Source organism: Phasianus colchicus, chromosome 5, assembly GCF_987193195.1.
Source record: "Phasianus colchicus chromosome 5, bPhaCol1.hap1.1, whole genome shotgun sequence".
In the NCBI taxonomy this organism is placed as follows: Eukaryota; Metazoa; Chordata; class Aves; order Galliformes; family Phasianidae; genus Phasianus; species Phasianus colchicus.
The window spans coordinates 51,405,497-51,419,410 of NC_143440.1; the positions used below are offsets into that span (position 1 = coordinate 51,405,497).

Consider the following 13,914-nt stretch of genomic DNA (forward strand, 5'->3'; position numbering starts at 1 on the left):
CAGGCTTGCAGGTGGCTGAGGATGTTCCTTCCATGCCATCTGCCTGTCCTCCCATTCCCTTTCCAGAGAACACCCCAGGTTGAGAAAGCCTCCCACATGCCACCAGCACTCAACCTGGTGGACAAAGCTCCTCACCCAAGGTTGCCTCCTGAAGCCAAGCCTTTATTTGCCCTGTCCGCAATCTAATGCCATGCACAGGCCATTAAGAGGCATTACTGAAAGCAGTGCTTATCCTATACAAGCATGCAGAGCAGATGACTGCCCAGCCTTTCACCGCAGGTCAAATCTATCCCCAAAGGCTCCTCGGCTTTGCCTGTGAGTAGAACATACCCTTGTCTGCCTGTGAATGTCAAATGGAAGAGATGGATGTAGCAATCAAAATGTCTGTGGCAGGAATCTCTCAAGTGCAGTGGAATTATTTTTAGACCAGACGCGATCAAAATGTCAAAGGGGTTTTTATTTATTTTCTCTGGAAGGTTCGTTGATTGAAATTCCAATAAACAGAGGCTGCCTCTAATCCCGTCATCACAAAGTTGGGGCTGTAATCACTTCCTGCCCTTGAAAAAATGTGCAATTAGGCAGCACGGGAGGACAGATGACCCGGCGTGCTTGACAAGGCTGTCAGCACTCCCAGCACAGCAATGCACACTGTGACAGGAGTCCACCACCCTGCAGAGCCAGCCCAAGATATGGCTTCATTGCTGGCACATCCAAAGGGGCTGTTTGCATGGCACGGTGGTGGCTCTCATTCAGACCTGCACAACATCCCACAGCCCAGGAGCTGGACGTGGCCCCAGCCTTGCAAACTTGCAGGTTATACCAGAGAGGAACAAGTCTGTAATGACCTAAATTAAAGGAAGGCCTTGAATCAAATTCAGCTTGAGGGTGTGAACAGTCCATAGATAACTTGAAAGTTAGTGCTTTCCTTAGCAGAACTGCCTATCTACATCTGAAAACAGCACAGACCTTGCCCAGCGGCTGGGACAAACAGCTCTTTTCACTGCCTACTTCCCTCAAGGCCTTCCACTCCCTCTCCAAAGGAGCTACTTCACACAGCAAGAAGAAATTTCCAGTAACTGAGATACAAAAATGAATGCAAAAGTGCTCCAGCATCAGCTGAGAAACTTGTACATGAAAAGCTCTCCATCCCACAAGGAAACTGCCATAAGCCATCCCAGCAAGGGACACGAGGACAAATGCCACCTTCTGCTCCCACTCTTGGGGCTTGTGACCTTGGTGTGACGCATTTCACATTTCTACCACGTCAGGCTTATAGGGGCTGGATCCTGCACCATGCCCATGGCTGCCCCATGCTCCCACAGGCTAGGCTCTACAGGGAGCCCTGGGGCAGGTTATCATGCTGTATCATCTGCTAGGGCACTCTGGAGCAGCAGTCCCTTGTTAAGCATGAGACTCTGTATAACAGAAATTCGGCAGAGAGGAACCTCCCCCTCCTCCACACCATGATAGCGCATCTTGGGAATAACCACCAGCACTCAGCTAAGCACCATTCTCTAAGCAATTTTAAAGGAATGTCTTTCAGCCATACTCCAGTCAACTTCTGCCTGGTCTCTGCATAGAACATTAGGATCTGGGCCATGTGGTTTTCCTGCAGAAGTGCAGGAATTCTGGCTTCCACAGCTGCCACACTTCTTCATGCATCCAGCTGCACGAGTCCATGAAGCTTTCCAGGAGCTGTGACTGCAGATATTGCCATGTGGGAGAGAGAACTTCATGTTCCTCACAGTAGGTCTCAGTGAAAGCAAGAAGAAAGCTGTGTAATAAAATAGCACTTGTCAGAACACGTGCAAGAGTCAAACAGCAGAAACATTGCTTCTATTCACAGACTCCTGTATTAAACCTTATCAGTGTTCATGTGTTGACAGTCATAGAATCACAGAATTCTTTGATTTGGAAGGAACCCTTAAAAGCCATCCAGTCCAAACCCCCTGCACCGAACAGGGACACCCACAGCTCCATCAGGTGCTCAGAGCCCCGTCCAACCTGACCTTGGCTGTCTCCAGTGTTGGGGCATCCACCACCTCTCTGGGCAAGCTGTGCCAGTGCCTCACTGCCCTCATTGTAAATCAAGGTCACCTTTATTTAAGCACATCCCACAGTCAGTTTCACTGCTACATATGAGCTGAAATGAGACTACCAATCTGTAGCACAAACATTTCTGCCACCCAGCCAGTTCTGGGATTTGGGAGCCTACTTACCCAGGGGATTTCAGCAAATAGGAGATTAAGTGATTTACAGTATTTTAAAAGCATGTTCCTGAACATCTTTTCTAAGGCAAAAGTGGTGCTACGTATAAGTACTTTAAAGGGTGGAATACAAGTGGGTGACTGGTAGCCCATTCATTATATCTGAATCAATTTTCATTTTAAGGGGAAAGTGTGCTTGCTTGTTAATCATTTCTCTCGTTGTTTTCTCTTCCTTACAACAGGGCAACCTGCTGTCTGCTTGTGCCTGGAGCCCCAGGTCAGAGCTCTGCATAACTCATCCTTGCTCTGCTAACATGGGGAACTATAAATAAACGGTGACACGGGAGAGCAGAGGAGGAGGTGGTGCAAAGAGACTGTACTCTTCAACCTGAGATCCTCAATCTATTCAGCTTAACCAACAGAAGGCGACTGGTGACAATCTGTAAATATTAACTCAGCTTTCTGATAGCAGGGGGCTCTGGCATGGCACAGCTAAAACTGTGGACAAATTCAGACCAAAAAGAAGTTACAGATTATTTCAAGCGAAACAAATAGCTCTATGCTCTCCACTGAAAGCTATTTTTAAAGTGGGGACTTGCAAGGACTCACTAGAGCTTGCCTGATTGCATGTGCACATATCATAACGGGCTGGGAGGGAGAGGAGCAGGGATGCACAGTCAGGAGGGAGGAATCTGGAGGAAAAGCCCTGTATTGCTGCTGTAAGCTGAATCACGCTTCTCAGCAATCAGTTCCTTTCACCACCTCCAACGTGATGCCTCATGGTGTAGAAATTTGCAGCCAGAGCAATGAAAGCTACATGGAGTTTAGAGCAACAAGGAGCTCAGAGAGGCGGTGTTACAGCCACAGGCGTTCCATGCCCCTGGAAGCAGGCATGCCTATGCGTGTACACATCACTCTCAAGCACACTCACACACACCTACCTTTCCTAACAACAAAAGCAGCAACAGCGTTTACACATTCCAGGTTTTACTTCTATATCTTCAAAAAGCAAGTTGCTTTCTGTTTCAGTTTTCCTACAATTATCATGAAATATCTTCAATAAAGCAACTCTATCTTCTTGATGGAGCGACCCTTTGATGTCCAACACTGTGTTCAGATGTTCTTCCCTTTTCAAAAGGATAAGAGGACGTGTCAGTGAACGAACAAAGGGAAAAGGTTTGCTTCCCACCACCTCATATTGCTTGGCCAGGCCAAGGGTTAGAACCTACTGAGCTGTTTTTTGACACTCTTTGGCCACCTAGAAAGGGGAAGGCCATAACACCACGGCTGTGCATGACATGGCTGAGCTCAAAGGTCCCATGCGCTCTGCACGTGGAACTGTGAAATCCTTCACCTCAGTTTACTCCTGGAAAAAAATTGACATCTTCCATAATGGATTTGGGGTAACTCTACATTGGATCATTTGAAAGCATCTATCATTTCTTTCCTCTCCTCACATGGAATTACCTAGCACTGCTCTGCTGATCATATATGTGTTGTGTGTGTGTATACATTTATATGTGTGTAATAAGAGAATAAGAACCTTTATGCTGTATCAGATAAATATCTTTTTATCTCAGTACTGCTTCTTTAAAAGAAGCAAATGCTTTGGAAAAGAATATGGAAACCAGGCCAAGCATAACATGATCTCTTTGTCTTTCTTTTTCGCTTCTGGCAGTCTGCAGTTAAGGGACTTCCTTCGCTAGGGGTTGTATCATGACTGTCATGTTGAATAGGCACTAAGACAGTTATCTACCACAAATTGTCTGCTCCCTGTTTGAAGCTATTCACGCTTTTGGCCTTAAGAGCATCCTGTGACAGAGAGCTCTACACTGTAATGATGTTAACTTGAAAACACACAGTCCCTAGCACAAGACATCAGAGCTCGAGATGGATATAATGAAAAACAGAATTTGAAACAAATACAGTTAGCTGAAATCTCACTTTCCTAATAAAAGTTGGGTTTCATCTCTTTTAACAGCTTCCTATGAAAAATTGAAGTGTATATTCTCTCTGGATTAGGTGGAAATAGTTACTCCTAGAAAAGAACTGGTGAAATGTGAAAGCCAAAAGCCAAGAGCTTGGAAGATATGAAATTCCTGAGTTGAGGATGCTCCTGAAGCTTACATTTAGCCCACATGTGCTGGTGCTGTAAAGTGCACCAGTGCAGCCTGTACACTGTTCATTCAGGCATTATATTTCCACAGTGTTCCTGCTTTTTTGACAGACATTTCATCCATCCCTCATTTTTATGGAGGGACATCTCAGCTCGAGTGGTCAATGTCAGGCAAAACTAAAAACCAAATTAAGCTACCTCTGAAAATAGAAAAAATGGAGTGCATTCAAAATAAGCGCTGTGCCTGGGCCAGCACACTGCAAAGACAGTATCTCACAGGCTGATGTTCTTCTGCTGGCAAGTATTTGTGCAGAATACGTAAACAGATTACCTTAGACCAGGAAATTGTCTGAGCACAGATATCAGGGCTATTTTCATCCCCTCAGCATCAGGAGCTTGAATAAGTTCTAAAACAGCTTTGATGTGATCCTTGAGAGCACCAGCTGTGGGACTCTGGGAAGAGAAGCAAAGGAGTATTCAGGGCAAAGGAAGCAATGTGTGTAATGGAGGTGGCCTCATATCACATTCAGGTTCTCACTCCATGGGTTAGGAGCTTTGTGGGACTGTCTGCATGCACAAGAAGCATGTTGACCCTCCTGGTTAGGAGAAAACACAGGCTGTTTCCAGGATGGCTCAGGGACTACCTGCAGCAGCACAGTGCATTTCCTTTCCCAAAGCAGGCCTCTCCCTCAAAGGCTATCTCACCCTTTGGAAAATGGTAGGCACTGTGTGAGAAGTTCTGCAGGCCAGCACATGACAGCAGCCACAGAACCAGCCCAGGGATCAAAGAGTGACCCTGATCAGCAGGTGAGGTAATACAGATGCTGTAACAGACAAAGCGTTTGGGAAAGGGAAGCAGGGCTGGGCACTGTGAAGGATCTGAGCATGGTGCTGTGCCTGGCCAGCTCCCTCTGAACTGGCGCACACAAAAGAAAAAAGCCTCAAAAATCTAGCAAGACACACACGGCATTTTTAGAAAAGTTGAGGGAAGCAGAATGTGGATGAGCTGCCGAGTGAGGGGTGTCGTTCACATTTTTCATTGGTGCTGTAGTGCAATTAAATTGCTTCTCTTAATTATTGATGCCATCGCGTCAACAGAGACTTTGTGACAAAGCAAACCTGGAGAGCAGGTTGCCAAACCAGGCCAGGAGAAGCCCAGGTTCTCCGTGGGCCATTAGAAACAGCAGGCCAGATCTTCCGTGCAGTACATCTCCGCACTGAATATAAATCAAAAACAATAGTAATACTTGCAGACAGCCTTCTCTCTCCTCCTCCGCACTGCAGACACACAACATACTCAGCTCTGCACAGAGCACACACTGTACTCAGCTCCTAATGCACCAAACCTGTAAGACTTCGTACTTGGCAAGCTCGCTATTACAAAATGCTAATTAATTAGAAGGTGTCAGATTTTGTTGAGTGCTATATGGACAGGAATGGTCAGAAGTAAACAGCCTGCAATCTAAAAAGACAAAGAAGAGGCGGCTTGTCAGCAGTGTTTGAATGCTTGTATTGTTTAGGACATGTATTGCTCTGAGGAAAGAAGCAAGGTATTTCCTAATGTGTTCTGAGACAGAGTGGAAGGAAGAGCATGAATGGAGGGCAAAGTGGGTAAGGAGCAGGTGCAGCCTGAACAGAAACTGCACGATAAATTCAGTCTGCAGTAGAGCACATACTTCGCATGCATAACCATGTATCTCATTTGACCGAGTATCAGGCTGTCCCCTGCAAGCTGCTTAGCATTTCCTCCCCCAGGTTTCCAGTGCATCTACATCAAATAAGAAAGAGAGCAGGGACACGAGGGGAACTGTACTAGATGCAGGCTTTTTTCACCCAAGCGGAACATAGAGCTTTGGCAGATAATTAGATTTCTCATATCTCGTTTATACTATGAAACCAGCTGTCTTGCACATTTCAGCCAAAGCTGATGCTGAGCACAGCACTACTGGTAAATCTCTGATCACTCTAGGAAAGGCAAGTCTTCAGCTATAAGCACAGGCAGCCAGTAGCAGCCATGGAAAGGTCTGCAGGGGGGGAAGAGGCCAAATGGGAGGGCAACAACAGCTGTATCCCATGGCCAATGAGGGGCAGCCATGTGGGGCAACTCATGGAGAAGGTGAAGATGTGGAGCAGCTGATTCAGTTCTTCATTCCAGAGGCTAGAGAGAAAGCACAAGGAAGGAACACAGCTCTTCAGAAACCCTTTCCTCATCTCATGCATACATGTGCTATGGCACAAAGGCTTGCCTGAGGGAGCTGACAGCCTTAGAGCTGTCATTCCAGTTTAGAGGAATGTACTTCATTCTTATTTCAGTGGTAGGAATGTGAATCTTGCCTGCTCTGTAGTCACACATTTCAAAGCTACAAGTTAAAAGCTCCTGGCAGATAGGAAAAACTGTCTTCCAGCCCCTGATTTTCATTTCTATGAAGTAAATACCACTGTGGTTAAGACCTCCTAAGCTTGTCTCTTGCTTTCAGAGCCTCTCTCTCTTCCAGTACTGTTCTTCATGACAGAGCAAAACCATAACCATATCAAAGACTTACTAAGCACTCTTTAAAGATGGTATGCAGCATCCTGTGATCTTCTTCCATCTTGCTGACAATCTGCCTCCTCTGCACAGACAATTTCCTGGAAGCGGTCAGGAGGGCTTGCATGTATTCGTTAGTAATTATGTTGTTCACAGACTTGACAAGGGCCTATTCCACAGCAAAGAAGACCAAATTAGCTCCTCTATATTCAGCTGGATAATGAACAAGGAACAGACCATACCTATAGGATTCTGAGCAGTGCAGGCAGGTGATATAAGACCCATGAAGAATGATGTCCCATTTCTCTGCTTAAGCATCCCTGGTGTAATACAAACTGTATGTGGATGACTCCAGGCTGTATGTGGATGACACTGATAATAAGTGTGGAAACATCCAACCAAAAGCAATGGGATTAGCTAGCTGAGCTCCACTCACACTTTAGAGCAGCAAGGTAACACTTGGCTTAGCACCAAGCTAGTAATCAGCATAGCTTTGGGAGAGCTTGGACTACAGACAAAGCAAGATCCAGTCTCCTTGGAACATCCCTGCTAGACACATCCCCTGGCCATACCCATGGGCACACTACTGTGGTTGGGCACAGAGCTCACGTAAATACTTCTGAGCCACCCACAACCTGCTAAGAAACATCAGTGCTAAGACCAAGCAGTGCTTGAAGAGGGAGGGAGAGTGAACATTTCTAAGGGGTGATGGGGTGCTGCAGAGAAAACACATTTTCATTAGCAGTGGAAATCAGTCCAGTTTTAGGCTGCAGTCCAAAGGAATGGGAAATCCCTAGCCCTGTCCAAAAGAGACAAAGCAAGAGACAGACAGCTCTGGCCAGGACTCCACTGCTGAGCCACTGCTTACCCCAGCACTAATGTGACATAACGCCCAGTGACAGGCTCTGAACAACAGCAGAATAACTGCTAATTTTTCCATTCCATTACTGTTTTCCATGTTTCAAAACATTAATTAAAATCAGCACCAATAAAAAACCTGCAGAACTTGGAGGAAAGAGAAAAGGAGTCCAACGCTTAGCATACCAATAAAGTGGTACTGGGGCAACTGCAGTATCAGAGACCACTCTCTGTTTGGAAGATACATTTGGTTTTCTTGTTTCTACTCTTCTTGGTTTCTCTGAGAGATTACAGATAGGCCCTAGCTGTCATGGGAAAGTAGATGCCCAACTATGAGGAACTGGACTGAGACACTAGATCTGTAACAGGCCTTCTATTGATAGAAGAAATGGGAGTTCAGTTTATCATTGTAATACTGCACATGTAGAGGTTCATGGACTAGTTTTAGTGACTTCTGAATATCTTGTTCTTATTTTCTTCCTTATTTCTTACCTGATATTTGTCTGTTTTTTCCTTCTTAAACATCAAAAAGCTTTGCTTTAAGAATCCAAGGATGTGTCCAAAACCCCTGTCACTCTTTTGGAAATGATTCTTCAGTACTCCCTGAGGAAAAGAGGCAGAGTCAGAGTGCACATGTGGAGACATCACATAGGCTACAGATGTGGATTGGTGTGCTTTTGCTCTTTCTGCCCTCAGAGAAAAAAAAAGACACCTCCACAAGCTGCAGCATTCTGTACATTTATTTCAAATAAAAGCAAAACATGAAAGACAAACAATTCAAAATCAGGAAGAATATATTAAGTTCTTAAACTCAAACCTAGAAGATATAAAACTATGAAAAATGGGCCTTGAACACCTTCAGGAATGGAGCATCCACAGCTTCTCTGGGTCTAATTCCTGATTACCCACCACCATCTTGGATTTTGTGAATTATCACTGCCAAATGAAGATACCCAACTGCAAAGAATGTAGAGCATTCCACTCCAGTGGAGCTCAGTTCTTGGGGTCTGGGTCCCCAGAGGTGGTACAGGATACTTATTTCTAACACAATACCAAGTATTATTATACTCACTGAAGTGGGTGCCTGCCTGACATCATGAAAGTATTCAGTATTAACATGGGTCTCCAATACCTTGACTTCAGAAGTGACTGTCTTCAGAAAATGCTCCGTAATCTCATCTTCCATCCTGTCTATAAATCTTTTCATCTTATCATTCTGATCAGTGCTGGCACTACAAAGGTACGTTAACTTATACCAGATAGTTCTGCATAAAAACAAAAAAGGACATAAAAATTGATCAGATCAAATCAGGGTATTCTCTCATATCAAAGCTCTTCCCCCTGCAGCTGACATGACTGCCTGGACACTTGAATAGACACATGCTCAGGTGCAGGGTTACCACAGGGCCTCAGTCACCCACATCAGTGCTCCCATCTTTTGGACAGCTCTTATTAAGATGTTGTCACAAGGACATGTAAGCTCAAACACACACAAATGCCACTTGAACCCAGTGAGCTTAGATGATTGAAGAAGCTAGTATTTCCAAAAATGAGAAGGCATTATGAGGCCTTGACAAATGGAGGCTTGGTGAACGTTCTGTGAGTCTCTGACACTTCACAAATACAAAGTGAACAATTGTATTCCATCAGAACAGTCTTCAAGATAGTAAAACCCAGTTAAAATGATCACTGGTTTGAAACCAGACATTTTACTTTCTGGAAAAGCTCAATGTGTAACTCCATTTTTAGTACCACTGTAAAGAATTACATAAAAGAGTCTCATAAGTATTCAGTTTAGGATCCAGCAGTAGCAACATACACATACAACAAGCAAAACAGCTACAGGCTCAATGCAAGTTTCCAGTGTCAAATAAGTGCTGTGCATAAGGTGGATTTGAGCATTTTGCTGACTGTGGAGATTCTCAGATACTTTTACACAGAAAGAACAGAAGCAATTTTCTCTATTGCTGCAAATACTTCTGAAATTAGTCTGGAGGTGCAAAAAGCCTCCCCCACCCGTCTGTGCTTTATTGCTTCCTTCCTTCCAAACAGCCTCAGGAAAATCCTGGCATGCTCAACAGGGTTTCATTCAGCAAAGCACTTGAGCGTGGGCTTACCTTGAAGTACATAAGCACATGCATCTCAGTGCAACATTTATGGAATTTTCCTAATGAGGGATAATCAGGTCAGAGAAGGGAACCACAAATCAACACACAGCAGGGTTGGCCAGGATAAAGGCCACAGCCAGCTCCTTCCATGCTTAACATTCACCACGTGGTGTGCAAGGAACTCCACATTCAGCTGGAGGCAAAGCCAACTCCTCAGCAGAGTTAGAAGAAAATCAGAAAGTAGAAAGTTCATTTCACTTTGGATGCCACCAGGGTCTGATTCCTTACCTGAGAATGCTGAAGTTCTCAATGATTTGCAAGCTGCTGGAGATCCCGTGGAAGCCATCATTCTGGAGAACACTTCTTACTTTGTTTTCATAGCTAAATCAAAACAGGGTGACATATTTTTAAGCTGCTGTGTTCTGTAACAGATCTGACAGTGTAACCCTAGCAGCAAAAGGAAGAAATACTCCGTGATTGTTTGTATTTTGAGTGTGTGTAATTTCACTCTCTGAAAGAGGACCTAGAGCAAGGCAAAGATGGTCTCTGTCCTGCCCAGATGGTGAGGAGGGAGAGCACAGCAATGGATGGGGACAGACCTTGAGCTGCCTGGGTGCCACTTCTAAGAGGCAGGAGGTTCATTTTATCATTGCTGCTGCTTCTGCAACTCTTGCTTCTGGCTTTGCTGATGAGTTGCAGAACACTAAAAGCCTTGGCATGCACAAACAACCCACAAGGTCTATTGACCGTTTCATCATGGCCTCAGTCTCACAAGTGGCTCCTGAACAATTGTGTATTACAGGAACTTCCTTCCTTTTATAATGTGAGAAGGAAAGGATCTCAAATTGTGAGAAGCCAAGGATCTTAAGTTGTATCTCTTTCTGAATTACTTCATCTTCCACCAGCAGCACTGGCATTTTCTGCTGTGCAGGATACAAAGGGAGGGCGCCTAGAGTCAAAGTGCAGATGAAGGGAGTCTGAAGAAATGCTGAGACGACAAAAGACGAGGACACAATATTCATCATCCACCAAGAAGCACAGCAGAGCAGAGCTCTTACCATACGGGGAGCCAGGAGGCAGCACCAAGCATGGGAAGCACAGGCAGGGCAGGAAGAAGCAATCCTGGCCATCAGCCATGAAGCTGCCTCTCTTTCTGGCTGTGGTTAGGATCTGAAAACAGGATTGCCAGTGGCTCCACCAGGATTTCATTCTGCTGAGCACTGAGGACATGCCAACAGGGAAAATAGCATCCTCCTTACCTGCCCAGGAAGCTCAGGTACTCCTCCAGGCATACAGCTTCCACCTTCTCCCTTAGGTTCTCACTGATGTGCTGGGCTGCTTTTGTCTTCTCTGTTAACATCTGAGGATTTCAAAGCCATTTTTTTCTTTATGCAGTGAACAGAAATACAGCTCAGGTGCCTACAAGCAGGCAGGCTGTGCCAGAGAGCTAAAACCCAGCCCACCTTTGGCAGACTTGAGCTGGTGGCAACTTAATGCTGCCCATTAGTTGCTCTATGGAAACAAAAGCTTGCAAGGGGGAGGGAGGCAGATAGAAAAAAAGGAGACAGGCAGACTCATGTGCTGTGCTCTCTCAATGCTCTGGGAAGAGTTAGCAAGACACAAAGGGTGACACTCATCAGTGGGTTTTTCCACTGCTCAGAACAGATGTGAAAGTTCACCAGAAGGGACAAGATAAAACACACCACACCAAAGTGCCAAGAATCCACAGCTGATGCGTTTCCAAAGCATGGAGCTCATTTTCTATTTCATCTTTAGGGAGTCAGCTTAAGAAAATTGAGGAAATGACAATTTCGTGAGGGTTGCTGTTTTATCTGGTCTCTTCATCACCTACCACAGAACACTCAAACCAGTTGTGTACACAACACAGCCAAACCCTCAGGGCTGAGACATGGCCAGATGTTGGAGATAGGACCACCATATCTACAGCATCTCAGCTGATGTGAGAGCCCTATCAGCTGTCCTCTATCTAGCTTCTGCCAGGTGTAATCCCCAGGATTTATTTCAATGCTTTTGCAGGTTTTGATCCAAACACTCAGGAGAAAAGCAGATGTGAGGGCCAAAAGAAGCAGTTAAAATGTGGCAGCTGACTTGCAAGCTTGTAACACTTGCTTTTTGGGCCCCAAACATGCAAAACCGGATTTCTTCAATTAGCTACGTAGATGCATACAACAATGCAACTACCCCAAAGGATGTGAGCTTTTCAACTTCTTCCCCAGTTTACCTGAATGATTGCAGCATCTGTGCAAGGGGTTTCCCGAATATTAAAGGCTTCATTCAGGACTTTCCCTACTTCCTTCTAAAAAATAAAAAAAATAAAAAGTTATTATAATAAAGAAAGAACAGTTGAGATGTGATGGCATTTGTAATGAGTTAGGTTTGCCAGCCTTTCATTATGCGTTTGGATTAGATGAATTTCTGCCTCTGTTTTTTTTGGCCATCTCATTTAACCCAAAGCCTGGCAGTTTTCCAGCTGACCTAATAACATTGTCCTGTTTTGTTCTACATTGTTTGCTTGAGTTTAAAAGATTTGCAGCATCCTTTCATCTCCGTGTCAGCTCCGGTTATCTGCAGCCTCCCCTAGCTAGCTTAGCTCCAGTGAAGGTGCCCACACAGCAAAACAACACTTAAGCACACAGCCTGCCAGCAACTGTAGCTGAGATTTTCCACCCTTCCTCGCTCCAACCAGCACCACGTAAACCAGCCAGCTCTAATGAAAAGCATTCCCTCGCTCATGCCAGGGACATGTGAGTACCAAAAGAGTCGGGTTTGTGTTTAGAGCTACTGTCACAGCAAGATGAGCCCCATGAGGCGGTGTGATGGGAAATTTCCAAAGGCTTGGCTGGCTTGTGCTATTTTCAATTGACTATAAAAACAAAACTGACACTGTAGAGAAAGGGCTTGTTGCTTAAAACATGATCTGACCTTTATAGAAGCTTTAAATTCAAAAGCCTGGCTTAGTTATTCATTCATTTCTGCATCTTTCACCAAAGAAATAGAAAGAATGTAAAGCCTGATCTTCCATTTTTGTTTTTGTTCACTTCCGGCTGATGAATTACAAAATTCATGGCTGTCACTTAAGAATTTCATCAAAAGCGTATCCAAAACTGCTCTGCCACATTCACTTAAAAGTGTTAAACAAAGGCAAACAAGCGGTTATAAACAGTCCAAGAAAAAAATCCTTTCAGAGTGCCATCACCTGACTGCAAGCAATTGTGTGAGCAGGATGTGCTGAGATAACAGATCCAAGCTGAGCTGCACCAACATCTCTGGCCCGCCCCAGCTGCAAAGTAACTTTAACCAACACAGTGGGACAAAGCACACAGCTACTTGCTGCAGGGCAGTAACTTGTTGGGCCAGTGCACCTGGTTGCTCTGAACCAGGTGATGTGAGCCTGCCCTCTGTAGCCCTTGCAGTGACACCAGCACCCCACGCACTGACAGAGCACCAGTTTCTGATGTAACAAGCAGAGCCAGAAATAACCTCCGGCTTCCTCCTGCTCCTCTCTCATCTGTCCAACTCCTGTTTTAAAGCACGTGAGAATTTAACAACCTCGAGACCTGCACCTACTTAATAAATACAGTCAAAATTGGCTGAGATGTTCAGTGCAGGAGGGAGTGCACAGCGCAGGCAAACAAGGCTGTTGAGAGCCTTGTTCACTTAGGCAGCAGCAGCAACTCAGCCCAAATTTTACAAAGCACATTCACTTCTCAGTTCTTCTTTTGTCTACTTGAGAAAATATGGGGAGGAAGAGAAGATACAGAGCCAAGTCACTTCAGATAGTTGTAAGCCCTTTTGTCCAGGAATGCCCATCTGGTCTTGCCATCACTGGCTTTGGACAAAGAGTCAGTTTTGAGCTGAGATCACAGAAGCAGGGGGCAGAAGAAAGTTCATTTCCCACCTCTCAGTAACAGAATTAATCCTAATTTCTCACTGCAAGTTTTGTCCTGCACTCATGTCAAATGTCCCGATGCAGCAAGGACAGGGATGATCCAACAACCACATCAATGACACCATAATTACCAGCTCACCAACTTCTCAACCTCAAAAGGCACAAAGAAAGGCCCCTTCCCCTGGACG

At 45.0% G+C, this 13,914-nt stretch overlaps 1 protein-coding gene across 4 annotated transcripts in view; it reads right to left on the reverse strand.

The window, feature by feature from the left end:
• Positions 1-439: 439 nt before the first annotated feature.
• The window catches only part of LOC116228826 (uncharacterized), a 35,186-nt gene continuing 21,711 nt past the window's right edge, over positions 440-13,914 (reverse strand). For all 4 annotated transcript variants that reach the window (XM_090141681.1, XM_090141679.1, XM_090141683.1 and 1 more), the window contains exons 7-15: positions 12,059-12,133; positions 11,076-11,176; positions 10,105-10,197; positions 8,841-8,973; positions 8,201-8,311; positions 6,867-7,019; positions 4,655-4,776; positions 3,149-3,334; positions 440-1,774 (exon numbers count right to left, since the gene is read on the reverse strand). In XM_090141681.1, coding sequence (XP_089997807.1) covers positions 3,154-3,334; positions 4,655-4,776; positions 6,867-7,019; positions 8,201-8,311; positions 8,841-8,973; positions 10,105-10,197; positions 11,076-11,176; positions 12,059-12,133 — 969 coding nt within the window. In that variant the 3' untranslated portion in view covers positions 440-1,774; positions 3,149-3,153. The remainder of the gene's footprint in view (positions 1,775-3,148; positions 3,335-4,654; positions 4,777-6,866; positions 7,020-8,200; positions 8,312-8,840; positions 8,974-10,104; positions 10,198-11,075; positions 11,177-12,058; positions 12,134-13,914) is intronic.